This window comes from Saccopteryx leptura, chromosome 5, assembly GCF_036850995.1.
Source record: "Saccopteryx leptura isolate mSacLep1 chromosome 5, mSacLep1_pri_phased_curated, whole genome shotgun sequence".
Lineage (NCBI taxonomy): Eukaryota > Metazoa > Chordata > Mammalia > Chiroptera > Emballonuridae > Saccopteryx > Saccopteryx leptura.
Genome location: NC_089507.1, coordinates 194291652 through 194319499, shown reverse-complemented (window position 1 = coordinate 194319499; position 27848 = coordinate 194291652). Strand labels below are relative to the sequence as shown.

At 52.5% G+C, this 27848-nt stretch overlaps 1 protein-coding gene and 1 pseudogene across 4 annotated transcripts; both read right to left on the bottom strand.

The window, feature by feature from the left end:
- SIGLEC1 (sialic acid binding Ig like lectin 1) lies at window positions 1-27152 on the bottom strand. Of its 4 annotated transcripts, XM_066387326.1 has the most exons (24): window positions 27026-27152; window positions 17393-17461; window positions 16379-16738; window positions 15799-16095; window positions 14343-14609; window positions 13792-14046; window positions 12326-12625; window positions 11453-11710; window positions 10071-10406; window positions 9553-9810; window positions 9044-9346; window positions 7635-7892; window positions 7161-7472; window positions 6442-6693; window positions 5849-6118; window positions 5697-5759; window positions 5508-5597; window positions 4900-5202; window positions 4004-4264; window positions 2961-3263; window positions 2614-2716; window positions 2205-2277; window positions 1432-1574; window positions 1-1324 (listed from the first exon to the last, which is right to left on the bottom strand). In XM_066387326.1, the coding sequence occupies exons 2-23, from the start codon at window positions 17439-17441 to the stop codon at window positions 1467-1469; spliced, it is 5079 nt and encodes a 1692-aa protein (XP_066243423.1). In that variant the 5' UTR covers window positions 17442-17461; window positions 27026-27152; the 3' UTR covers window positions 1-1324; window positions 1432-1466. The 4 variants fall into 4 exon arrangements, 3 of the variants coding, with proteins under 3 accessions (XP_066243423.1, XP_066243421.1, XP_066243422.1); XM_066387324.1 differs by having other exon boundaries at window positions 5508-5759; XM_066387325.1 differs by having other exon boundaries at window positions 5508-5759; window positions 11453-11707.
- Window positions 17951-21068, bottom strand: LOC136406941 (matrin-3 pseudogene; annotated as a pseudogene).
- Window positions 27153-27848: the final 696 nt, after the last annotated feature.

Genomic DNA, 27848 nt, shown 5'->3' with positions numbered 1-27848 from the left:
ACCTCGACAGGTAGTCTCCCAGAGTAAACCCCACTCATATTTGAATTATGTGTTTCAGTCTAGCAGTTTGGGTTGCAAGAAAAAAAACTCACTTCAATTACATCTTTGGAGGGATGTTTATTGGGAAGAAATGTCAAAGAGGTTCCCAGGAAGGATCTGGCCATCAGGCACTGAAAGGAACAGAACTTTGCACCAGGAAAGGTCCTAACTATTGCTACGTGGAGCTAACAAGATCTCCAATTTCTTCCCAGACTGTTAGCTCGATGCTAATGTCCCATTGCTCCCCATGTTTCTAAACCCACATCCCAAAGCAGCGAGCTCTTTGCTTCTGCCAGCCATCTGTCACCAGACTAGCAAAAGAGTCACTAAGGCTACCCAAGAACTGGCTCCCCTCAAGCAGTAATTCCTTAGGAGAACATTATTCCTTCTTGATGACCCTCATTCATCTAAACAGCCCTTGAGCATCAGCCTCCAGGAAGAGGATGTGAATTCACTGGATCATGGAGCAGAAAGAAGAATGCTGATGACATTGTGTCTACTCCCCATGTTTCCTGGGTGTATGTGAGAGGGATGAGAATGGGGGCACCTCCTCTTCCAGGAGCCAGATCTGGCACAAGATGTCTGCTCAAGCAACCCCACTGCTTCGTCTGCCCTCTCCCTAGGGATCACCAAACCTTCTTGATTTCCTCAGTCTTAATGTTTGAAAGGAACTACCTCCTCTTGGAAGCCCATGACCAGTGCATTCCTTTGAGCAGATAGACACCAAGACAGAATGTGCTCGGCTGACAGCATTATCATCAATGTCAAAAGTCTCAGAGATGAATCCATAGTTGAGAGTCCTTTGCAAATAGACTAAAAACTACATTTCCCAGAATCCCTTGCAGCTTTGGAGTGGCCATGTGACTAAACTCTAGCCACCTGGGAGTGAATGGATATGACATGTGCAACTTCCAGTTGTGTCCGCAATGGAATTGGCTGTACCTTCAATTTCCACTTTTCTTGTTGGAAGGAATGTGAATAGAGTGGGTTCATTGTGAACCTCAAAATGAAGACAAGATAGAAAGATCCAGAGTACCAGAAATTTAAACCACCACAACATACCCAGACTAGTATGAGAGAGAAAAATAAAATTCGTTCATGTTGAAGTTACTGCATTTGGTCTCTTGTTAGAGCAGCCCAACTTATATTCTAGCTAGTGCAGAGTGCCTTGGCTGGCCTGTGAAGATGTAGAAAGTTCCTCTTCTAATTCATCCAAGTGGTCCAGAATGGGCTTGGAGAAAGACAGGAAGAGGCAGTGCATTGGAAGATAATGGAGAGATGAGAACTAGAGAACAGAGAAGAAGTGGACAACGTGATCAATTCATTTCTCTTCACATACCCCAAGGTCAACACCCTCCTTGGTAGATTGGGTTTACCCCCTCCTCTCACCACTTATTATTCTTGAAGACAAGAGGCTTGGAACCAGGTCATAAAATGTCAGATGTAGCAGCCTTATTTTCATAAGGGTGGGAAGAATCCAGCGCAGCATTGCTTACAAGGCCCGAGTCCTCAGAGATTCCTGCAACCTCTTCCTCCTGAGGGCAGGCGAGGCCATGGGTCAGCTCAGGGGCAGAGCACAGGGAGGAAGTCCAAAATGTGGCTGCATTAGGATCAATGAGCTTCCCACAGGGAAAACGCTGGTCACAAGAGGACTCTGGGAGATGTCATCACTTGATCGCTAACTTTGGAGGGCAGTCCCCAGCCCCTAAGCCTTGAGTAAGAATCTCAAGGGAACCGGTAAGAAAGTGCATGGCTGGAAGCTCTGGCCCACTACCCAGATTATCTGCAGAAGGGGACACATCATGGGGAGGGGCAGACAGTTTTTCACTCTTACCCAGATGATGGGGAGGAAGACCCCAAAACACGGGTTGGGTCCTGTATTCTAAGATGTGTCTTGGAAGAGGAGGTGTTGCTGCTAGATTCAGAGTGTCTTCCCTGTCATCCTGCCAGCCACTCCGTAAACACTTGGCTCCTCTGCCCCCATCAGAATATGGCCCCCCCCCCCCCCAGTTTTCTCAAGGAGCCATGGGTCTCTATATTTCCTCCCCAGCCTCTCCCTAGCCCCAGGCAGCAGCCTACAAATGATAGCAGTCTCTAGGAGCCAGCCGTGCACTGCAGGGTAGCTGGGCATTCTGTCCACATGTGCCCATGTGGTGGATAGATACCTGCAAAGCATCCTTCTGAGAAGCCATCTCCACCGAATTCTCATCCACTCTCTGCTTATGAAAAAACCTCCTTCTGCAAAGTCAAGAGTAGACTCAGAGAGCCCCTCCTCTCCCTGCCTGCCCCCAGCACTGAGCAGTAGGGAACACCCTGGCAAGTGGGGCACCGTATCTTTCTTCCGGCCCAGTCCTTTCTTCAGCACAGACAGGGTAGAGAGGAGGAAAGGAGAAAACAACAGCATGGATTTAGAGATCATTCTTGAAAGGATTCCCAAATTTGGAATGTGGGCAGGGAGGGAGACAGGCTAGGAAGTGTGGAGCCTGTGAATTTGGTAGGAGGGACCTGAGAGAATGTTGGGGCAAACCAGAGAAGGACGAGGTGGCCCCATGCACCCTCCATCTCTGGACCCACCTCCAGATGTAGCAGGCCGCCAGACCCAACAGGAGGAAGAAGAAGCCACTCAGTATCCCCAGGAGCCAGAGCAGCTTCTGGAACAGATGCAGGCGGTGCAGGGCTGGAAGACAGTGGGCAGCTCAGGAAGCAGCGATGGCTCCAGGCCTCCAATGCCCCTTCCCAAGTGACTTCCCCGAGATGAAACCTTTTCTAACTTTCACTTGATCTCAGATGCTTCCTCATGCAAAGGAGCTTTAATCAACCCGTCTAGACCCAACAACGAGCTGAAGACCTCAGAAGGAAGCCTCTGGACCTGAGAGCTAAGCCTTGTGCGGAGTGGCCTGGGAGATGGGGCCTTCCCTCACCTCTGGTTCCGAAGTAGGTAGAGGCAGAGGCAGAGCCAAGGGCGTTGGAGGCAGAGCACACGTACTCGCCCTGGTCGGTGGGCCTCAGCTCCTCAATGTCCACTCTCAAGGCATTGGGGGTGGCGGAGACGCGAATGTGCGGTTCGACTGGAACGCCCCGGGGCTGGCTGGAAGCCACCACCCGGCTGCCACGGTGAAGGGTCAGGCTGGCTAGGGGCTCGCTGTCCACTTGGCAGTTCAGAATGCCCTGGATGCCACCCTCAGGTTCCACAAAGACCGTCATGGTGGGTGTCTTGGGAGGGTCTGTGGGAAGACAGGGTGTGGTAATTGCAGAAAACAACCACAAATTCCTCCCCTCCTGTACCCATGCAAGGTGACTTTGCTGCTCCTCCCATTAAGAGCTTATTTCCTCACTCCTTGAATCTGTGACTGTCTTTGACCACTAGAAGGTACAAGTGACATGTGTGACTTCAAGACAGTTCCTACTCTCCTTAAAACACAAGCATGTGGGAAGCCCAGGCCAGCCCGTTGGACACATGTGGCCCAGCCAACAGCCAGCCTTTACTACCACCCACGAGAGTGAAGCCATCCTAGACCATGTAGCCACAGATCAGCCACTGGACAACCGCAGTCACACGTGGTGAGACCACCAGAAGGGCTGCCTAGCTGAGCCCAGCCCAAATTTCTGAACCACAGAATTTTGAGAAAATAAAATGTTTTAAGCACTAAGTTGTGAGGTGACTTGTTATGCAGCAATTGCTGACTGAAAAGCATAAGGCCCTGGTGGAAAATGGAGTAGAGGACCAAGGTTGATGAGGGCCTATTGTGTTCCAAGCCTGCTTTATTTCCTACACATCTCACAAGGTGAGGGGACTGAAGTTTACAAGTGAGGAAACCAAGGCACAGATGCACAAGATGACACAAGTCTATGGGAGTCCTTCAACCCACGATTCCCTACCTGTGAAGTCCTTTCTCTTCATGGGCAGAAGAGGAATGATACCTGAGGTGGGGAGACTGAGGCAGAGGGTGTGTGTCACACTCACAGAGCACACGGAGCATGACTGGAGCGGAGGAGGTGGTCCCGGCGGGGAGCTCAGCCCGACAGTGGTACACTCCAGCTTGGGCACGGGCCACGTAGGAGAAGGAAAGGGTGGGCACAGTCTCTGCATATAATTGCCGGCCATTCCAGAACCAAGCGAAGGTGGAGTTGACCATGGGCCTGGGGCCACCAGGAAAGTGACAACTCAGGTTCAGTGCTGCACCCTCAGGCACATCCAGGCCTGGCTCAGCCACCACACGCACACCTGCAGGCCGAGGACCCAGAGGGGGTTGGGAATCAGCAGGCCTGTGAGAGCCAGAGCCTCTGAGGGGGATCTGAGAGCCTTCTGTGCACTATGGGAAGTTCTGCTCTGACTTGGGACCTGGGCCCCTGCCGGTGAGACTGTGTCTTCCTTATCAGACTGAGGTCCCTGAGAACAGGGCTGTCTCTCATCCTTACACTGGGGACCTCCAGGGCAAGGCTGTGCCTCCCTTTCGCATCAAACCAGACATTCTGATGAAGGAGGCTGTCTCCTACCCTCAGACTAGATTCCCAAAGAGTGAGGCTGCACCTCCTCCCTCAGACTGGGCTCACTGAGGGTCGGCTCTGTCCCTCTTCCCACCCCGGTGCCCCACCCCCAGACAGGGCTCTGAGGGTCGGCTTGTGTCTCCCCTGCACTGAAGCTGCTCTGGGCATTGCTACACTTCGCCCTTGTAGGGAGCTCTCCAAGGGCAACGGTGTTCCCTCCGCTCAGGCCGGGCGACCCCCTTGCAGTGGGAGTAATTCCCCTTCCATCAGATCAGGCAGGATTACATTCACCCCTTCAGGCCACCAGGCCCTCCGCATGGACTCTGACCCCGTAGCGCCTGGGCCTCTTCTCTTCCCCTATTACCCACTCACCTTCTGCCTGGAGCTGCCCGGTGGTGCTGACTGAGCCCAACAAGTTGTGGGCCATGCAGACATATGTGTTCTCATCGCCTGAGGGCACATCTTGTACCTGTAGCCGCAAGGCATTGCGGGCCACCTGGACATGACCTATCCTTGGTGCCAAGGCACGGACGTCATGGCTGGTGGCCAGTACCTTGCCGTCATGGGACAGGGTCAGCTCAGCAGGCGGCTCGCTGTCCACAGTGCACTGCACCACAGCCATGGGGCTAGCTCTCGAGTCCCAGAAGGAGGACAGAACAGCATCTCGAGGAGCATCTGGGGCAGGGGCAGGGCACAGTTGGGGTCCTTGCTTGGAAATCCTGTACTGTCCATTGTCCTCCCTCCTGGCATTGGTGAGGCTGAAGCCTCTGGGAAAATAATCACTTCCTAGAAGTGCCAACGTCTCAGGAGTCCGGTGGCAGAGCCCTTCACAGATTCCTAGGGCTTTTTTCCTCACCACCCATGTCCTTCTTTCCCCAGGTGACCGTTCCCAGCCCACTGCAACCCTGTGCCCACCCCCACCAGGGTCCGAAAGTGCCCACCACAGCCCTGGGTACCCCCCTTCGAGCACCCCTGCTCACAGAGGACTTGCAGGGCCGCAGGCCGGGAACTGCGTGTGCCCTGGGCATCCTGAACCTGGCAGGAGTAGGCGCCCGCATGAGCCCGCGTAGCTGTCGGGAAGGAGAGGGAGGCGGCAGGTCCTTCCTGCAGCCAGCGGCTGTTGTGATACCAGGTATAGAGAGTGGGTGGGGTGGCGGCAGGGTCCTCACAGGTCACTGTGACGGGGGTCCCCTCAGGCACAGCAGCTGACGGAGCCAGGGTCACCTGCACACCTATCCCAAGGAGGCCAGGGTTAGCTGGGCCTAGCCAGACACCACTGCTGATCCCACCCCTGGTGGCCTTGATCTAAGCCGTGCCTCACCCTCTAGCCGCAGTTCCAGGGACGTGTTGACCTGGCCCAGAGGACTGTGGGCCAAGCAGCTATAGAGACCCTCATCGCCGGGTCGGGGCTCCCACAGCTCCAGGCGCAGGGTGTTGGGCACAGAGGCTTCAGTTGAGGAGGCCAGGACGCGACCGGCGTGGCTGAGAGCCAGCTGGGCGGGCGGGCGGCTGTCCACCGTGCACAGCAGCAGGGCCAGCCGGCCACCCCGACTCTCCAGGAGGTAGGTCAGGCGCAGGCTGCGGGGTGCGTCTACGGGAGCACAAAGGGCCTATGGAGTTCCGACACTGCAGCCGTGAGGAGGCCTGTTGGCCGGTGCCATCCAGACAAGGCGGGCCCTGGCTTCCCACCCCCTGGGCCTCCACCTGCTCAATCTGGGGCACTGCTACTCTGCTCAAAGAGGACCTATCCCCATAGCCCCCCAACTCGAATGCCCCTGGTGAAGTGGTCCATCGGCCAGCGGAGTTCTGGCACTCAGTTCCCGGGTTGGGCACCTGTGGGGGTCTGGCCATGCCCTGATCCCTGGAAGCTGCTGTCATTCTTTCCAGCTCCACCCTGCCACCAAGCACACTCACAGAGGACATCCACGACGACAGGTCTGGAGAAGCGGGGTGCCTGGCCAGGGGTCACCACACCACAATGGTAGGAGGCAGCACCCGTGACTGTGACATTGGGCAGGTGGGTGGAATGGGCACCTGGGCGCTGCTGCCCGTCCCGGTACCATGTGTAGGTGAGCTGGGCCAAGTGGGTAGCCCACACAAGGCAGGTCAAGTTCACCAGCTGCCCTTCCTGCACAGTGGCCTTTGGCCACACCTGCACACTCACAGCTGGGGAGAGAAGGAGGGCACGGGAACTCCAGTGAGGGTTGTGAGGCTGTGTAAAACAAGCCACCTGTCTCCGCGAGGGAGGGAAGCCCACCCTGTAAACGGGGCTCAGAGGTGGAGCTTGGTAAACAGCTCCTCATCTCTCGGGGGTTCCGAGCAGAGATCTGCAGAGCCCCCCTGACCCTGGGAGGGGCGCATGAGAGAATACCGGCCTCCCTGGCCTTGCTCTGCTTTCCCCTTGAGCACCCCCTTTCTGATTAGTTTTACCCACTGGGTATCCAAGTAAAATTCTGTTTTTCAAAAAGGGTCTTCCATGAGACCCAAGTTTGTAGGCTGCTGCCCTTAAGAAGGGTGGAAATGAAGACTGTCCTTATATTCAGTCCCCGTTCTCATGCCCAGGCTCCCAGGACCCTCTCCCACCTTCTCTCCTCGTGAAGGAGCCACCCATGCACATGCACCCCCACACTGACCATGGGCATCGAAATGGGCTGAGGCCGAGGCCTGGCCGAGGGTGTTGTTGGCCTCGCAGGTGTAGAGGCCCTCGTCCTCCAGCACTGCGTTGTGGATCTCCAGGCGCAGTGTGTTGGGGGCCACAGCCACCTTTAGCCGAGGAGAGCTGCCTGCGAGTTCCCCCACACCTTGTAAGGTGGAGGCTACGAGGCGGTCACCATGGAGCAATCGTAGCTGGGCCGAAGGGTCGCTGTTCACACTGCACAGGAGAAGGCCCAGTCGCCCAGGGCCAGTGTCCATCAGGGTGGTGAGTGTGGCCTGGCGTGGGGCATCTACACAAAGTGGGGAGGGGTCAGGGTCTGGCAAGGCGGTCCCCCACCTAAGGCTCTCTCATGGAGGCAGAGCCCTACACCAGGGACTCAGCGTCCCCTCCCCTAGTCGTGCCCTTGGCTCCTTCACGCCCCAAGAAACATACACAGGATAAAAGTGCTTACAAGACACATGGAGGCTCACGGGGGTGGCCAGACTTGTGGCTGAGCCAGGGGCCTGGGCTTGGCAGTGGTAGGCCCCAGCTTGGCTCAAGGTTATGGCTGCCAAGTGGAGCGTGGCCGAGGTCGCCTCCTGGAGGGGCTGGCCGTCCCGGTACCAGAGGTATGAGGTTCCTTCCGGGACCTCCGTGGGTACCTTGCAGCTCAGGACCACGGCCTGGCCCTCCTGGAGCTCAGGTGATGGCGACACCTGGACCCAGGCTCCTGCCGGGAGAAATCAAGAGCAAGTGAGGAGCTTGCACCATATCCTCCCCCAGTCTGGGACTGGGTGTTTGTCCACATCAAGACTGCATGACCCCAACCCTGTGTCCCTGAGCCACAGTTCCCCCACCAGACCACTTTCGACTTCAACTCAATGCCTCAGTCTCTCTTGCCTCCAACTACCCAGTAAGGATCTTTCCTGGCGTTCACCACCCACCACCTTGAATTATGGCTTCGCTGTGTCAGTCACATCTCGCCTACCAGAATGTGAGCCTCTTGAGGGCCTAACCAACTTACATGATCTGCAGCCTAGTACCCGGCACAGTGCCTGCATGTGTCAGCTCCTGGCACGTGTCGGTTTGACCCTATAAAGCACTAAAACGGCAGGAATTTAGGTTATGCCAATGACCGTTGTCCTGCCATTCGCTGACCTCAGCATGGGTGACCACGGGCTTAGAGGGGAAGTTAAGGTGTGTGATCTTTGCCTCCAGCCCTCTCTAGGCCAGCTTTGCACCCAGGCTCCAGGTCATGTGGGCCCAGAAACTGGGGACTGGACAGAGGGGGACTTGGCAAAGGTCCGTCCCTAGTGCCCCCTGGGTCTGAGGCAGGATGAGACCAGGGGAAGTGAGATGAAGGGACAGCTGGAGTGGTGACTGAGAATACAGGCTGTGCCTGGGAACAGAACCAAATTAGTTCTAAGACTGCAGGGCCATCTGTTAGTCATGTGATCATGAGCAAACTCCTAAAGCTCTGACCCTCAATTTCTCTGCCTGTGAAATGAATAAACAAGAAAAGATGTGTAGAACCCACATATTACACATGTATATGCATAATATACATATATATTAGGTTTTGTATGAGATACCTAACAAAATTATATTATTACAAAAGAAATTATCTGTAAAAAATTGCTCCAACCAAGCAAGCCACTTTGTGTAATTGCCACTGCCTCCTAGTGGCTTCCAGTTGTTATAGGTGAAACTATCTAGCTGAAGGGAAAGGGAGGCCTCCCGCTGGCCAGCTGCAAACTGTCCAGAAACCATGGCTGAAAAAGACTTCACATTTCTGCACAAAATCCACACGACCCAGCCCAAAACCTGGCCAGAGTGGCTCCCAGGGCATCTGGTTCTCCCACACCTTCAGAGGACACTCACCTTGGACCTGAAAGAAGAGGGAGGTATTGGCTGATCCGAGATCATTTGTGGCCTCACAGCGGTAGCTGCCAGAGTTCTCAAGGCCCAGGTCTCGGACCTCTAGCTGCAGGGAGTTGGCCATGGCCTTGACATGGAAGCGGCCATGGGATGGGAGCTGGGGCCCCAGGCTGGTGGCCAAGAGGCGTTGCCCATGGAACAGGGCCAGCCGGGCCAGCGGGCTACTGTCCACAGTGCATACAAAAACAGCCATGTGACCCTGGCCCATGTCCAGGAGGGCTGACAGCTTTGGAGGGTCCGGGGGATCTGCAGGGACAGGGAGAAGCTCAGGCCACCTCCAGTCCAGCTCACTACACTCCAGCTGCCACACTGGCTCCCACTCCCCCCTCCACATGCACAGTCCAGGCTCTCCCCTTCCCACGCCCAAGCCATGTTCTTGTCTCCCCAAAACCCAACCCCAGCCTGGTTCCCGCCAGACCAAATGCCCAACACTGTCCTTGCCCATCACCCACAGAGCACGCTCAGGACCACAGGGGCGGAGAGCTGGGTGCCAGCCTCAGAGAGGATGCGGCAGGCATAGAGGGCAGCGTCCGTTCTGGCCGCAGGCAGCAATGTCATGGTCTCCAGGGGACCCTGGGCCCACAGCGCCCCATTCCGGTACCAAGAGAAGTTGGCAGGGCCATCACCAGCTTCCCGGCTCACATTGCAAGTCAGGTTGGCTGCGGTGCCCTCTGGCAGCACGTGTGATGGTGAGATGACCAGGACAGTGGCTGGAGAGCAGGCAGAACAGGTCCACTTGAGATAGGCCTCATTGTAACTCTTCATTCCCAACCCCAAGGGCCAGTGGCCGAGCCTCCCAGCCTGAAGGAGGCGGGAAGGAGACCGTCTGGAGTGCCACTGGACAGGGGAAGAAAGCTAACTTCCACTACTGAACGAAATGGTTCCACTGGATAGACCCTCCTCGGAGCAGAGGAATAAGGTCCTAAGTACTGGCCCCTGACCCCGTGCCACCATTCCCTGCCCCACTCACCCTGAGCATTGAACGTGACTGAGGAGGAGGCATTGCCCAGGGTGTTGCTGGCCTCACACACGTACACACCCTCGTCCTCCAGCATTGGGTCATGAATCTCCACACGCAGCAGGTTAGGGGCTCTGTTGATCTTTGTGCGCTGGGAACAGCCCCCACAGGTGCTGCAGCCACCCCCTAATGGCAGGGAAGAGGCTACTACACGATCTCTGTGGAGCAGCCGCAGCTGGGCTGGGGGGTCACTGTCCACGCGGCACTCAAGGAAGCCTCGACGGCCAGCCCCAACTCCTGCAGCATTGGGGTCCAGCCGAGCGGTGAGCCGGAGCTGGCGTGGGGCGTCTGCAGGGAGGAAGACCATGGGCGCTCAGCCACAGCCTGTGTCAGGACCCCACAGGCTGGCAAGGATCCCAGAAGACACTGAACAAAGGCATGTGCCCACTCATAGCTGTGCACGGCGTAAGGGCGACCAGACTAGAGTGGGAGGGACTTGGCCCGTGGGTCCGTGGGCCTCATCCTAAGCTATGCCCAGCGCTGTCCTGAGTCTTCCTGGGAGGAAGCACCATTTTCTAGCTTGACCGAAGGCACTGTGTGCGCCAGCAGTCACTTGCCTAACTCCCGTGTGCTCCTGAGCAGGGCACCCTCACAGCAACCTCCATGAGTCCTGCTCTCTGTTGTCCCTCTGCACCCCATCCCTTCTGCCAAGATCCCCCCTGCCTCTTATCCCTGATCCTCAAGCCAGCTCTATTTAGGATAATAGATATTGCCTAAAATGCCCTCTTTCTAGAGGCTTCTGGAGATGAATGGCCAGAGACGGTCATCAGCCACGGCCTCCACGAGATCTCACCCTGACACTAGAAAATTCCTGACCTTCCCAGGATGCTGCTCCTGCTCATGCCAGGACAGGTGTTCTGGAACCTAAATGTGCCCTGAACATTGGTTGGCCCCCAGGCTAATATGGAACATCGACTGCTGACAGGACGCAGTTCCTGTGCTGAGAGATTCTGCCTTCCTGTCTTTGGGAGCCTGTGAGGGCACAACCCATGGGGCATGTGCATATACATAGGAGTATGGTGTCCCAGGGCCCAGCTCAGGAGGACGAAGTTTGGACATGGTGCCCACGATGGGTTTGGGGCTAGGGGCAGAAGACCCTAAAATATCTGGGATTGGAGGATGGGGCATGGGAGATAGAAAAACACTCAGCCTTATTCCCCAAATTTCAGCCCTGGGTGGAGAGGTCCCTGGTACGTAGGCCTGTGGCTCCCTCCTGATCTAGGCCCTAAGCAGGACAAGGTCAGGAGGACAGAGAGGAGTAGGGATGGCTGGTGGACCCAGTGGACTGCTCAATCCTTTCCAAGACAGGCAGGGGCCATGGGGAGGCTGCTCACAGAGCACAGTGAGGACGGCAGGGGAGGAGGGCCCGCTGCTGCTGTGGCCATCCTGAGCCCGACAGTGGTATGAGCCAGCATCCGTGCTGGAGGCCGCAGGAAGCAGGAGGCTGCTGCTGGGTCCTTCAAGGAGCAGGGCTCCATTCAGGTACCAGGAGAAGCGGATGTCAGGCGTCAGGTACAGGCCACTCCTGCAGCTCAGCGTCACCGCCTGCCCTTCCACCACCTCCGCTGCTGGGCTGATGAGGAGACGGGCTGCTGGAGAAGAGGGAGACAGGGAGGCTCGGCTCCCCTGCACACATCTGTGGCCCCGTGCCACCCACTGCAGGAAGTCCTGCAGCACCCCACTTCCCCACACAACTGTAGGTAGGTCTAAGCTTTGCGCCATCAGCCCCATGAATCTCTTGGTGATCAGGAAGATTTGGCCTTGAATGCCCATTCTGATCTATTGATAGTAACTGGCTACAGCATGGTTGAGAAGAATTCTGAGCTGAAACCCAAGCTTATGTCAAAACCCTGGCTTGATCAATCAGCTGTGTCTGCCGTGGCCTCAGAATAAGGGAAGGGTAGCACGTGCACCAAGAGTTGGAAGACCTTACTCTATTGCGCCTCCTGCATCTGCCTCTTACCTAACGCAGAACCTGCCCCAAACATTTGATAAATAAGAAACAAACGAATGCATATGAAGGACCCTCCAAGTTCAGAGGCCTTGAATTTCATGAGCCTCCCAGGTTGGGATGACTGTATAGCCTCAGTGTGGTTTTTACCAGCTAGTTCAGCCCCTCGGCTGAGCCCTCTGAACTCCCAGGAGGAAGAGGCCAGAGCAGGCCGGCTCCTCCAGCTCCCTCCACCAGCCCCCCGCGGCCATCTTACCATTGGCGTGGAAGTCCAGGGTGGAGGACGTGTTCCCGTAGGAGTTGGAGGCTGTGCACCTGTATTCCCCACTGTCGGCTAGCCCCAGGTCTCGGATCTCCAGACGCAGGAAGTTGGGGGCGGAGGAAACACTGAAGCGTGGGCTGTGGTCCACCTTGCCAGAGGTGGAGGCCAGGACAAGTCCCCCATGTGACAGCACCAGGGTGGCCATGGGCTCACTGACCACAGAACAGTGGAGGATGCCCACCAGGCCCCCCTGTGTCTCCAGGAAGGCATTTAGGATAGGGGCGAGAGGCGGGTCTGTGTGGAAAAGGGCCTGTCACTCTCAGACAAGGGTATTCCCTGGATCCCCCTTTATTGTCTATAACCCCTGCACCCCCCTTGCCCCATAATGCACTGGGAAATGGAGGATGACCCCAGAGGCTCCTCAGTGCGTGCTGAACATGCTTGGTCCCTGGGCTGGGCAAATCTTCAGTCAATCCTTGTGGCAACACTGTAAGTGGAGATCCAGGGCCCTACTTTGAAGATGGGGAAACTAGCCCAGAGACCTGGCAGTGGACAACACCTCAGCCACGTGAGCAAAGTGAACAGTGCCAGCAGCGGGACACACGACGTCGCGTGTCTGCTGGCGTGATGCAGCAAGACAGACACGGCATCACGCCTGCGGCGCGCCTGCCCACGCTCCAGGCGCTGTCTGCATGATCCAGACAAAAGCAGACTGAGGGAGAGCCACACAGCTGGCCTGCACTCTCTGCGTTTCAATGTCAAGAAGACAAGAAAAGACCGAGGAGCTGTCTCAGGTTAAAGGCAGATAAAGAGACATGACAACAGAATGTAGCTGGATCCCAGATTGGATCCTGGACCAGAAAAAACAATTGCCAAAAAGGACACTATTGGGTCAGTTGGTATAATTTAAATATGGACAGTAGTTTAGATGATATACTTGTATTAATGTCCGATTTCCTAACTGTGATCACTGCACTGTGGTTATGTATCAGAACGACATGAGAAAATACATGAGGAACTCAGGGCATCATGTCTACAACTAGAGTAATATAAATGGATGAATGGGGGAAGAGATAGATGATTGATAGATAGATAGCATATATGTGTGTGTGCCAATAGAATGCATATGTGCACATGTGTGCATAGAGTGCATATTGTATATGTGTACATATGTGTGTATACACATATATATGCTCACTATAATATATAGTTAAAAGAGAAAAACCTAAATGTTAACTTAAGTCAAAGGTATATGATAATTCTTTGTACTCTTTTTGAAAATTTTAACTTATTTCAAAATAAAGTTTTTTAAAATCAGAGGAATCTGAAGCCCAGGGAGGTCAAAGCCTTGCCCAAGTGTGCAGAGTTCAAGGCCATCTGGGCCCAGGACCCTGACCCCCCTGCATGGACTCTAGCCATTGTCCCAGCTCCAGCAGTGTCCACCCGCACTGGTCACTTACGGATGACCACCACACTGACGGGCCCAGAGCGCTCCCTGCCCTGGGCGTTCTGCACCTCGCAGAAGTAGAAACCAGTGTCGGCCTTGGAAGCCGAGTGCAGCTGGAGGGTCCGGCTGTGGGCATCCTCCAGCAGGGCGTGGTTCTTGTACCAGCTGTAGCGAAGCCCGCTGGGCGCTTCTTTAGGAACGTTGCAGGTCAGCGTCACTGTCTGGTTCTCCTGGATGGGGCCTTCTGGGCTCACCTGGACCTTAGCCACTGTGGGGGCAGCAAAGGTACACTGGGGGGACCCAGCCGACTTCCAGGCCCAACTCCTCAGAGTCCCAGAGTTGCCCACATTCAGCCTAATCTCTGCACAGTCCTGCATCTCTGACTTGTTCCCCAGGACCCTCCTGACACCCCACCCTGCCGTGGAGGCTTGTTGTCTGTCTGAGGAAGGGCTAGGACTCCATACCCACATCCCAGGAGGCACCCTGACCTGGCCCCACGGAGCCCCTGTGTCCTGAACCCCTGCCCCGCTCTCTGGTCAAGACCCAGGTTTACCCAGGACGCACTGAAGATGTGGAGGCTGACGGGGGGCGACACCAAGGAGCCCACGTTATTCTCAGGTTGGCAGGTGTAGACTCCAGCGTCGTCCCAGGCTGCCCGGGACAACTGCAGCACAAAACTCTGGGCTTTGAGAGGTGTCCCGTCCTTGAGCCACTGCACAGAACTGACCGTGGGGTAGCTGCTGTTCACCTGGCAGGTGAGTGTGACCAGATCACCTGGGCGTATGTTCCCCTCGGAGGGGCTGAGGAGGAGCTCCACACCTTTGGGAGCATCTGCAAGGCATGACGGGGAGTGTCTGGTAAGGCACCCTGGGTGGGCGGGGGAGGCACACTTCTTCTCTGCTCTCTCAACTCTCTGCCCTGAAGAAGTCCACCCAGATAAGTCACCAGTCCCATTAGTTCCCCTGGGTAGGGCTGCACTGTCCCCTACCTTGTGTTCCTGACCCCTTCCTCTTCACTGAGAGTCTGATAACGCAATGCTTGGCCTAGCGTCCAGCCCACACTGCCTTCCAGGGCATTCTGCCCCACGACACTGTCCATTGCCCTCTGCTGTATTTGGCAGACATGGGTACTACACTGCTTGTTTTGGTGGCCTGCGGAACTGTTGGCAGGGACCAAGCACCTGCTGGACGGGCCAAAGGCAGAGTCAGGTCAGCCCTGAGAACAGTTAACCGGTTTGTGAGGAGGGTGCCAACAATACAGAGAAACTGCATTTCTTTAAATCTTGTTCCAAAGATTCTTGCTATGTAAATATGCTAAGAAAAGCTCACATTTTTAAGTACTTAATCTATGTAGACGTGGAAATAATAGAAGCTAATATTTTTGACTGGTTAATATTTGCCGAGCTCTCCTCTAATTTCATGACAATTCTGTCAGATAGAACAGTATTTATTGTTGCCTCCCCTATACAGACAAGAACACAGAAGCTCTGAGGGGCAATAAGTTGCCCAAAGTTTGCTCATCTGGTGAATGGTGGAGTCAGTGTCTGATGCCTGTGAACAGCGGTTGTTCTAGAAGAGGCTGTCCCATTTTACTGTGATGGGAAGACGCTCAACCAAGTGGAAACTCGGGCTTTCTCCCACGGCCTCTTTGCCATGTCCAGGTGACACCCTGATCACCATGAATGTGAGCAGCCTTCGATAGGAACGTGTTGACACTCCCCCCACCCCCAGCGTCCTCCAGAGCTGGGCTAAATCTCGGGGCCCTTGCCCCAAGTCTCTGGCTCTTTGTTCCCCCTTCTGTGCCCAGCCTGGCCTAAGGGACAAGTGGTGCAAAGGAACCTAACGGTGAATCTTTGTATTTAGCAGTCTCTCTGCACCTGCCCCACCCAGGATGTTCACATGCACCCAGCTTTGACGCAAGGCAAAGGCCCTGTTTCTGTGAACTGGAGGAAGAAACAGTTTCCCCTGGGGAGCCACACACGCATGCTCAGTAATGAGGGTGTGGCACCCAGTGCACTCACGCTGCACTTGGAGGTGAATCTCGCCCTTTGTCTTGTATTTGGCCACAGAGAGCTCGCAGCTCAGGGTCCGACCGTGGTCCTGCCAGGACAAGGTCATGTGGAGGGTCTTTTGGTGGCTGATGCCTGTGGGCTCAAACTTCTGGATGTGGGAGATGACTGAGCGAGCAGGGTCCTGGCCTTGCCACTGCAGGCTGACGGGCTCCTGCATGCAGGCGTAAGGAGTGGAGCAGTTGAAGTCCGCGTCCATGCCCTCGCGAAGCTCTAATGGTGAGGCAATGGTGGGCACACTGGGCTTCTCTGAGGACAAAGACAGGAGGCTCAGGACTCCCGTTTACCACACTTGAGACCACCTATTTTGCAAACCCCAGCTGACGGGCAAGCCCTGGGCAGGGGATTTCAAAGCAATGGAGAGATTGCCTTTACCCACACCCCTACTTGGGTGGATATAAGGAGGACATAGGCTGGGGCTAGCCTGGGGCTGGGGTTGGGTTTATGACAAGGCTTGGGGCTGGGAGTCAGCGGGGCCAGAAGCAGCTTGAAGGTCCCTTTCAGGCAGTAGCCAAGCCACCCTGTTGCTCACCTGTCACGGTGACCGCAGTGCCTCTGACATCTGACCAGCGGTTGGTATCAGTGATCTCGAAGCGGAATTTGTAGGAGCCGGAGTCCTCGGGGCTCAGGTCCCTCAGCAGCAGGTTGCACTCCCGGCGCTCGGCACGCCCCAGCAGCTGCGCACGGCCATGGAAGCGTTTCTGCACCTGCTCGGGGTCCCTCGAGTGGTAAACCACCTGCCGACCACCCGAGTAGTCATAGTACCAGATGGTTGTGATGCCATTGGACACATCCACGTTGGCAGGGTAACTGAAGGCACAGGGGATGAGGAGGCAGGACCCCTTCACGCCCTTCATGACCTCCGGACTGGAGATACCCCATGAAGCCAGGACTGAGGGAGAGACAGACAGACAGGAAGGTAATGCAGACCTGCGGTCACCGCAGAGCCCTACAATCTGCCCTATAGAAAGTGCTCCAGGCCTGACCAGGCAGTGGCACAGTGGATAGAGCATCAGACTGGGATGCGGAAGACCCAGGTTCGAGACCCGAGGTCACTAGCTTGAGCATGATGCTCATCTGGTGTGAGCAAAAAGCTCACCAGCTTGGACCCAAGGTCACTGGCTTGAGCAAGGGGTTACTCGGTCTGCTGAAGGCCCACAGTCAAGGCACATATGAGAAAGCAATCAATGAACAACTAAGGTGTCAAAACGAAAAACTGATGATTAATGCTTCTCATCTCTCTCCATTCCTGTCTGTCTGTCTCTATCTATCCTTCTCTGACTCTTGCTCTGTCTCTGTAAAAAAAAAAAAAAAGAAAAGAAAAGAAAGTGCCCCAGGTGAGCCCCAAACCCTGCCCTCTACCCCCCAGGCAATACAGCTCTTCTGGGTACCTCAGAGAAGGTCATTGGTCCCTGTGACTGACTCCCTATACCTGCCCATCAACCTCAGCAGCCAAACCTGTGACCTGGCACAGTCTGTCAGGCCAGCAAGGGCTGGGCTCATGGAGGTCAGGCCCTGCGACATGAGCAAGGCCTGGGAAATTTACCTGCTGAGATGGATGAGGCCAGGTGGAGAAGCTGAAGCAGGTAGCCCATAGCAGGTTCTTGCGCTGATTCTGGTGCATAAAAGGGTGGTGATCACCACATTGGTTAGGCACACAAGGACCTCCTAATAAAGGAAACTCAGGGCACCTCAACCTCAGAATCTGCTGAGAATCCAGCCCTGTGTCCACACAGCTATACTGGCTAGCCCAGTGAGAACTCAGGGCTGCCAAGAACTTCTGGGGCAGCCACCAGCTGGGTCCCAGAAGCCCATGTTCACAGCTTGTACTTTACCCGGGAATACCCTCACTTAGTGAAATGCACCAGAAAGCCCTCTGTGTGCCCCTAAGCCCCACCCCAAGTTCTGCTTTCCTAGCCCCTCAAGAACGGTACCTCAGAGCAGATGAACAGCTGCTTCTCCCTTCCCTCCACTTTCCCGCCCTTCCTTGCCACCCAAGACAATAGGAACTGGAACCCAGAGAGGCCCGATGACTTACTCCAAAGCGCTCAGCAAGAACGATGGTTTCTTTCTTTTTTTGTTTTTTGTTTTTTGTTTTTTGTTTTTGTTCTTTATTGAATGGAATCAAAAGTTTTGACATTTCTTTGAAGCTTAGAACTACTAAACTTCATTTCTTTGAATAGTTTTATGTTATCTTTTTCTTAGTGGTGCAAGTTGTCTTAAGTAGCTTACGAAGTCAGTCTCTACAAAGTACTTTTCTGTTATTCTGATAAAACAAAAACAATTCTTCTTTAACTTAACCGTATTATGTGTTTTTACTATGACACTTAACACATGAACAGACATCTATTATTTTTTCCACTAAAACAGAAGAGTACAATATTTTTCTTCTAACTATCAATATTAGATTTAAAAAAGGTTAACATTAAAAACAAAGAACCATTATTTTCTTTGAAATCATTAAGCTTCTTGCACATCTTAAGCTTCCTTCTTCTGCCTGCGTTCTTCTGCCAATTTATTCAGAAACTTCTTTAACTTCTGATAATGGGGAAGGCTGCTGCAATGAGTATTCTTGGCAACTTCTTCATTTGTATAAAAGAGTGAACACAGCTTACAGTAAAACCCTGTTTTAGGTATCACATAGTCTATACCAACAGGAACATTGGGCTGATACGGTCCAATTCTATCCTCATCTGGAATTGTACAGTCCTCCTTGCTTTCATCACTTTGGCCATCTGCATTTTCACTCGTCTCTTTGTTAGGATCATCAGCATTCTCAGCAGATTCAGCGCCTGGTTCTGTAGTTTCCTCATTTTTAATCCCATTTTCCAACGCTGCTTCATTTTCTTGATCAAGTTCCTTGATTTTGTCCACCTTTTTGAGTTTTTTCTTTGTAGCTGAAGCACTCGCATCTTTTTTCACAGCTTTGTCTGAAGGTTCCTTTTTCCCATCAGAAGTCACATCACCTAAATGAGCAAGGTCTGTCTCATCTCCTACTGAACTGCCACTTTCTAGCAGTGCTGCTGCTTCTTCTTCATCAACTAGTAGCTCATCTTCAGATTCAAGAAGCATGCTAGGTTCTTGTTCTGCCTGGGCATCTTTTGTATCTTTTCCACCATCTTCACCTGACTTTTCTTCTTGCTCTTTTCCTTCAGTTGTACTTTCAGTCTTCTGGGAACCATCAGTTTTGGATTTCTTATCACTTGGAGATTCTTTGCCATCTGGAGAATAAGATCTTTTTCGGGATTTATCTTTTCTCAGTAAGTCAATGCCTCTGTTAGGAATCCTTAGTACCAATTTTTTATATTTTTCAGACAGGTCAACTTTCACACATCTCCCCTGAAACCAAAGGGCCTTTTTCAAACAGTGGTCAACCATTGCCATTGCATCTTCTCTGGTCTCCATCTCAATAAAGGCCTGACTTTTCATCCTCATCAGTATATAATTCTTTATTTTCCCATAAGGTTCAGCAAGTTTAATGACAGCACTGTCAGAATAGCCAGAATGAGGTAAGTTGCTGAGACTCGTCCAACCTCCTGCTTTTGATCAAACTTCTGGTCTGGTTTCCCTTCAGGTTTCTTTATTCTTTTATACTTCTGGGATAAATGAACTCTCACTGGCTTGCCAAATACTAACGCTGGTGTAGTTGTATAATAATCCACTGCAGCCTGAGCATCTTCTGTGGTTGCCATTTCAATAAATGCCTCATTAATTTTATTTAAAATCAAATGATTTGAAATGACTCCAAATGGTTCCACCAGCTATAATAATTGGTATCTCAAGTTTTTCCCTCGCTGAAAATCCATGAACAACTCGGCTAGTTTCCACTCTGCCTTTTTGCATGTGTCTTGGTCCTTGCAGGTTCCCATTTCCAGCACCCAGATTTCCTCTTGGTCCAACTGCTGGTCCCCCAAGATGAAATGAGGGAGGTGGAGGCCCCAGAATTCCTGGTGCTGGGTTTGTAGATTGCTGCAACATGAATGGATCACCCACTGTGTGTCCTGTATCACTGTCAGGATTCCATTTTGGGTAGATTTCAAGAAGAAGCTGGCATCGACGACTGTGACTTGCTCCATTGATATGTTGACTCCACTCCTTATTAGAATGAACTGGCAAATCACATATAGAGCACAGATGGGGATAACCCTTCGGTGAGAGTCCATGGAAGTCTTCAATATTGCTACTTGGAGGAGCGCCCCTCTTTTTCTCAAAGAGAGATCTCTCTTGTAAGGGGCCAGGACCACGTCCCATTCTCTCATACTCACTGTCAAATTTATGATAGTTATGCGAGGTCTCACCAAAAAAAGAATCATCCCTACACCTTTCTCCATCTCTCAATCTGTCATCTTCATAATCCATTCTGTCATAATAACCAGATTCTTGAGAACGACTTCCATGGTCATAATCAAGCACTGGGTTGAGACTGGGACCACGATCATCAAAACTATCTCTTCTAAAGTGCCTTTTTTCTTCCCAATCATCCCTAGGTACTCTGTATGGTGGCTCCCGTGTAGCAGATCTGCCATCTCTACCATAACTCAATGTAGGGCCTTCTTCAGTTCTCCTCCTTTTAAGTTGTAGAAGGATTTGGGGCAAATTCTCAGGAGTAATCTTGTCCTCTGGATAATGACTCAGTTCATCTAAGTCTCTAGCAGACAGACCAAAGCTGGCTTGGTCTGCATCTCCACGGTGTTGAGAAGACAAAGGGAGTGGACCTCTACTTCCAATGTTAAATATAGACTGCAAATTATGGGAAGAAGTACTAGCAGAAGACAGTGCACTATGAGCTCCTTGTTGATTCAATGAAGAACTCATTCCAAGATTCATTAAACTAGCAAGGCGTGCAGTACCCTGGTTCATCCCTCCAAGAGATGCTGGCATACTTAAAGACTGGGTAGCAGCAGCAAGAAGGCCTATTCCTGCTGCCGACGGGTCACGCCCATGGCCCTGCGTGTCCCTACCGAGAGATGACTGCTGGAATGACTTGGACATTGTAGAACTATCTCTGGTCTAATTTATAGATTAAAAAAATTTTTTTTAAGATGGCCAAAAAGAAAGCTCAAATTAGAAAACTAGGTTAACTGTGCTTCAAAAAATGGTAACGCCAAGAAAAAGGATCAATAAGGACTGTAGAATCTTCTTCAAGCTGAGAACCAGCAGACAACTCTTAAGAAAAGGGAGAGGGAAAAGGAGAGGTACCTCTTGCCTAGCGAGCGGGACGCGAAGGTCCGATGGTTTCTTATTTGAGACTTATCTTCCTACTTCCAACCTTAAAACTATAGTCTGTATAGGGTTTGATTGAGCACTTACCAAAGTGCTGTCTTTAAGAGGCACTCCCTTGCTCAAAAACCTGTGGCTCCCCATTGTCCATGAGATGTGGGCCCAATACATCCCTAAAACGTCCTCATTTCTTACTTCCAGCTCTGCTCCTATTTCCTTCTTCCTACACACCCACCCATCTGCCCATGGGATCTCCAGCTGACCAGCTGTGTCCCCACCACAAATGATCTTTGCTTATTGGAACTTTATACAGTCTTCAAGGTACAGCTTGAAGGTGGCTTCTAGCTAAAACTTCCCCTTTGGGGTGGCTGTAGCCACCCAGAGCCATCTCTGTGCCAAGGAGCCATCATAAAATCCTTAGCATTTTATGAGTGCCTGGAACTGGGGACATGCCCTGCAGCAATGTATAGCACCCCCCCCCCAGGCTTTGCAGCAGCAGGCAGAGGTGTGATCTTTAGGGTTTAGAGGTGTTGACAGGGCGAGTCTGGGTGCAACAGGAGGCACAGGCCCTGCACAACACATACCCCTCAAACATAAGTTAACTGCCTATAGTACATAAGAAGGTGGATGGAGGCCCTGGCCTGTTGGCTCAGTGGTATAGCATCGGCCTGGCGTGCAGGAGTCCCAGGTTTGATTCCCGGCCAGGGCATACAGGAGAAGCGCCCATTTGCTTCTCCACCCTTCCCCTTCTCCTTCCTCTCTGTCTCTCTCTTCCCTCCTGCAGCCAAGGCTCCACTGGAGCAAAGATGGCCCGGGGGGCTGAGGATGGCTCTATGGCCTCTGCCTCAGGTGCTAGAATGGCTCTGGTCGCAACAGAGCAACACCCCAGATGGGCAGAGCATCACCCCCTGGTGGGCATGCCAGGCGGATCCCGGTCGGGTGCATGCGGGAGTCTGTCTGACTGCCTCCCTGTTTCCAACTTCAGAAAAATACAAAAAAAAAAAAAAAAAGAAGGTGGATGGAGCCTGACCTGTGGTGGCACAGTGGATAGAGCAATGACCTGGAACACTAAAGTCACCGGTTCAAAACCCTGGGCTTACCCAGTCAAGGCACATACAGCAAGCAACAAGCAAGTAATGTACAGCTAAAGTGAAGCAACTCTGAGTTGCTACTTCTTGCTCCATCCTGCTCTGTAAAATCAATAAATAAAATGTTTAAGAAAGAAGAAAAAGGAGGAGGAAGAGAAAGGAAGGAAGGAAGAAGGAAGAAGGAGAAGAAGGTAGACAGAACCTCTGCCGTGGAGTGCCCCTGGTGAAGATGAGGGTTCTAAGGAGTGCCACAGACATGAATTCATAGGGGAGATAAGGCAGAAACACACGTAACTAAAACTATTCTGAAATTGTTAGAAGAAAATATGGGTGAAAATCTTCCTGATCTAGGATCAAGCAATGATTTCTTTGACACCAAAAGTACAGGCAACAGAAGAAAAAATAGACAAACGGAACTTGATCAAAATTAAAAATCTTTGTTGGCCTGACCAGGCGTTGCACAGTGGATAGAGCGTCAGACTGGGATACGGAGGACCCAGGTTCGAAACCCCGAGGTTGCCAGCTTGAGCGCAGGCTCATCTGGTTTGAGCAAGGCTCATCAACTTAAACCCAAGGTTGCTGGCTTGAGCAAGGGGTCACTCAGTCTGCTGTAAACCCCCCCCCCCCCGCCCGGTCAAGGCACATATGAGAAAGCAACCAATGAAAAACTAAGATGCCACAGTGAAGAATGATGCTTCTCATCTCTCTCCCTTCCAGTCTGTCTGTCCCTATCTGTCCCTCTCTCTGTCTCTCTCTCACACACACACACACATACATACACACACACACACACACACACACACACACACACACACACACACATCTTTGTGGCCTGATCAGGCAGTGGCGTAATGAATAGAGCTTCGGACTGGGATATGGAGTACCCAGGTTTGAAATCCTGAGCTCGCTGGCTTGAGCACAGGCTCACCAGCTTGAGTGCTGGGTCACTAGCTTGAGCATGGAAACATAGACATAAACCCATGGTTACTGGCTTGAAGCCCAAGTTTGCTGGCTTGAGCCCAGGGTTGCTGCTTGAGCAAGGGGTTACTCGCTCAAGAGAGTGACTTGGTCACTCCCCAGTCAAGGCACATGTGAGAAAGCAATCAATGAACAACTAAGGTGCTGCAACAAAGAATTGATGCTTCGCATCTCTCTCCCTTCCTGTCTGTCTGTCCCTATCTGTCTCTCTCTGACTCTGTCTCTGTCAAAAAATAAAAATCTTTGTGAATCACAGGACACTATCCAGAGAGTAAAAAAAAACCCACAGAATAGGAGAAAATATTTGCACATCATGGGATTAGTATCACACATAAGCGATTAATATCTGGAATATATAAGGAACTCCTACAACTCAACAACAACAAATTCCAAACCACCCAAATTCACAAAATGGACTAAGGACTTGAACAGACATTTCTCCAAAGGTGATATAAAATGGCCAATAAGCCTATGGAAAGATGCTCAACATCATTTGTTTGTTCCAAGGGGAATGCAAATCAAACCACACTGAGCTACCACTTCACTCCCATTAGAATGGCTATAACAGACAAAACCAGAAAATAACCAACGTTGACCATGATATGGAGGAATTAGAAGCTAGTGCACTGCTGGTAGGAATGTGAAATGGTACACCCCTGTTGGGTGATTCCTCAAAAAGTCAGACATAAATTGCTTATCGTATGATCCAGCAATTCCAATTCTAAGTGGGTTAAAAACAGGGACGCGGGTACTTGTACACCCAGGTTCATGACAGTGCTATTCACAATAGACAAAATGTGGATATACTCCAAGTGTACTCCATCAGATAAACAGATAAAAGAGCCTTGGCTCAGTGGTAGAGTGTCGGCCTGGCGTGCAGGAGTCCCGGGTTAGATTCCCGGCCAGGACACATGGGAGAAGCACCCATCTGCTTCTCCACCCCTCCCCCCTCCTTCCTCTCTGTCTCTCTCTTCCCCTCCTGCAGCCAAGGCTCCACTGGAGCAAAGATGGCCCGGGCGCTGGGGGTGGCTCTATGGCGCTCTATGCCTCAGGCACTAGAATGGCTCTGGTCACAACAGAGCAATGCCCCAGATGGGCAGAGCATCGCCCCCTGGTGGGCTTGCCAGGTAGATCCCGGTCGGGCGCATGTGGGAGTCTGTCTGACTACCTCCCGTTTCCAACTTAAGAAAAATACAAAAAGAAAAAAAAAAAACAGATAAAAGAAATGGCATAGCCATACAACAGACTATTATTCAGTCATAAGGAGGAATGAAATTCTGACACATGTTACAACACGGGCAGACCTTGAAAATATTATGCTAAGTCAAGTCAGCCAGACCAAAAGGGTAAATATTGTAAGATTCCTCTTAAAGAGATACCTGAAACAGGCAAATTCATAGAGACAGAAAATAGAATAGAGGCTTTCAGGGGCTAAAGGGAAGGGACAAAGGAGTTCATGTGTAATGGGTACAGAGTCTATGTTTTGGATGATGACAAAATTCTGCAAATAGACAGTGGTGATGGTTACACAATACTGTGAATGTACTTAATGCCACTGAATTGTACACTTAAAAATAATTGTACACTTAATAGAATAAATTTTATGTTATGCATATTTTACCCCACACACATACAAAAACCCATGTTGCCAACTTTGCAATTCTCCCTAGTCCTAGCTGCTGACTCTGCAGAGTGAAGGGAAGGGCCCGGGGAGGCTGAAAGTAGGGACAGGAAACTCATGACAAGTCCCAGCCCCCAGCGCATCGGCCAGATTGTTCTGGTGGCAACCGGGGGGCACACCTGGGGGGGGCTGAGCAGACTCCCAGGGCCTGGGTGGAGCCAGAATTGCTTGTCAGGATGAAAAGACAAGTGTGAGAGGAGGAGGAATGGGGTGCAAGGAGCTCGTGCTGGCCCAGGCCGGGCCCCATGATCTGGATGCTGAGCTGAAAGGCAGCCCACCGTGCATGGGTCAGGGCAGGCATGCCCGGAGCCCGCGGTCACACTGAGTATCGGGGTCAGCTCCTCTGCAGCTGGGACATCGGCAAGACAACATGTGTGTCACACTGATATCCCCAGTTCCCCCTGCTATTTCCATTTGGGGCCCTGGAAAGGGCATGCTGAATTTAAAGATGGAGAAACGGTGGGATTTTGCACATACTGATCCCAGAACGGAACAGGGATTTGGGAATGTGTGAGAGGACCCCTTCTAGAACTACCCAAATCACACTATGTAGATGTCACTTACTCAGCCTAGCCACAATATCCAAGGGGTTGGTCCCACCAGAGTCCAGTTTAATAGCTCAGCTTGTTCCACCATAAAGACTCGTCTCAACCCAGAGAACTTTCTCAGAAAAGGAAAAGGCAAGAAGGACCCCAGAGAGGGAGACCTTTGTCTCTGAAAGTCTGTTATCAACGGCTTGAGTTAAGCAAAGTGTCCTGGTGTGCACCAGTGCCCCCTGGTGGTAGAGAGATGATTGTGGGTCCTGGGAAAGGGGGTGAGTATGTTCGGGGACAAGGAGCAGGGCTGGTCTAAACCAACCTGACCCTTAGGCAATGACTGTTTGGGAGAGCATTGTTCCCCAGATCTCAGTAAGTTCTGACGTTCATCCTGTATCCCCAAGACTTAAGTACTCTGAAAACGATTTTAAACCTAGAAATGGAATAGATTGCATCAAGGTCAGGATGGGGTGGTCTGGCATACGCTGTATGCCCATGTTTGCTGTCTGTGCAAGCGCGAGTGAGCAGGTAAAGTCTATGTGAGGCCAAGTGTCCCAGGACAGCTGGGGAGGGTGGACTGAGACTCTGAGTCCTTGACCTCTGATCTCAGAGGCCAAGTCCAGCCTGGAGAAGAAAGGTCAGAGCTATTTCACCATAGGCAGCTATACAGGATTCAGTTTCTATTTCCCAGCCCCGGGGCTTTTCCCCAACTTCCCTATCAGGTTGGAGAAGGAGGGAAATGAGGTGATACAGCCAGCTGGAGCGCTCTGCCCACTAATAGAAAATCAGGGTACAGCTGTGCAATTCCAGGGTTATTTTTATAATAGCGGAAAGCCCCAGACATTTAATTCTGCAAGTCACATAACCCCTAAATGAGGTCTATTGGCTTTGAAATGGGCAGTAGAAATTTCCCATTTTCATCTGACTATAAATGCTCTCAGGCTGAGCCCCCCTTCCCCTAGCTTTGCCAAGCGGGCTGAGGGTCCTACACTCAGATGAACCACGTGGACTGGGCTTAGAGGGAGGGGAAGATGAAGGTTGGGCTGCAGTTGGGCTACCAGCCGTAGTCGGCAAACTCATTAGTCAACACAGCCAAATATCAACAGTACAACGATTGAAATTTCTTTTGAGAGCCAAATTTTTTAAACTTAAACTATATAGATAGGTACATTCCTTATCAAGGTAGCGCCCGCACATGGTATTTTGTGGAAGAGCCACACTCAAGGGACCAAAGAGCCGCGTGTAGCTCACGAGCCGCAGTTTGCCAACCGGGGGTGGGTGAAGGTGATGGTCAGGCTGCGATCTGGAGGGGACCTAGGGTTGGCACGGAGGTGAGAGTGATGGAGTTGGGATAAAGGTAAAGACCAGGGATGTGGCTGGATGGGGATGATACTTAGTAAATGGTTGGGTTTGGGATGCAACTGAGGGTGAGGTAAGGTTGGGACAGGAACCAGGCCTGGGCAGGATGGTGGTTAGGATCGGGATCGGGATTGGGATGTGGGTTGGGGAAAATTTGGAGCTGTGAAGGGCTTTAGTGTGTGGGTGCAGCTTTAATTAGTATCTTGGGCTTGGGTGGAATTGGCATCCTGCTCCCACACCTAGATGCCCCCAGCCAACCTCAGCCCAGTTCCACTCCCAACCCTCTGCTCGTCCTCCAGGCCCAGGGACAGGTGTACCTGCTCCAAAGGGAAGTGGCTGCAAGGCTGGTGAATGTCAGGCGAGGAGAACAGGAAGCAGGGCCAGGAGCTCCCGGTGCTGCTGGCTCCCCAGGGCTCGGCCACCCTGAGAGAGGCGATCCAGCTTCTGGGGTGCTTCCTCTTTTCCCAGCTCTGCTGCCCAGCTCGGAGGCTGGTCGGAGAGGCAGCTGCAGGCCTTGCGCAATACATACCAAGACAGGAAAGACCTCCTTAGCAGGGGAAGGTCCCAGGCACAGCTAGGCACCACTGAGAGACTTGAGCAAGCAAAAGTAGGATCTGAGGCCATGCTGGAGCCTCCTTGCAGGCAGAGTAGGAAGTGGAAGGTTCTGTTCACCCCGCTCTTTGGAGCCACTTGGCTTTTTTAGGGAGTTTGAGAGCGGAAAGGAGCTTCCTGCACAATGTTCCCCCAGCAGATGGGTCGGAGGCTAACCCAGCCCGGGGAAGGGGAGCTTTCCAGGGTACCCAGGCCGAGGTTCGATTCACCAAGCCCTTTAGGAGCCTCCCACTCCCGATGTCACTGGGTACTTTGAGAAGAACCCCCTCCCCAAGAATCAGGCCCCAGCCGTAGGGACTCCAAGGGTGCTAACATCCAGGACACACCTCAGTTTGGAGGAGTGTCTCTGATTCCCTTTCCCTTCGCATGCCCCCACTCCCCCTACACATGACGTCAGCAGTCCCAGACCCCCACTGAGGTGAAAAAGGAAAGACCCCGGCACAACTGAGTTACCCTTGGAACACTGGAGCCCATTCGGCCTACTGTGTGCCAAGCATTTGACATATGGGACAGATGTTAGTTGCTCCA

Excerpts from the sequence above, each read along its gene's own strand:
- SIGLEC1 (XM_066387324.1), bottom strand. The coding sequence starts at position 17,441 with ATGGGCTACCTGCTTCAGCTTCTCCACCTGGCCTCATCCATCTCAGCA. Across the intron at positions 5,760-5,848 it reads CCTGGAACTGCGGCTAGAGG|GTGTGCAGGTGACCCTGGCT; the intron begins GTGAGGCACGGC and ends TCCTTGGGATAG. Across the intron at positions 2,278-2,613 it reads GCGGCCTGCTACATCTGGAG|AAGGAGGTTTTTTCATAAGC; the intron begins GTGGGTCCAGAG and ends TTGACTTTGCAG.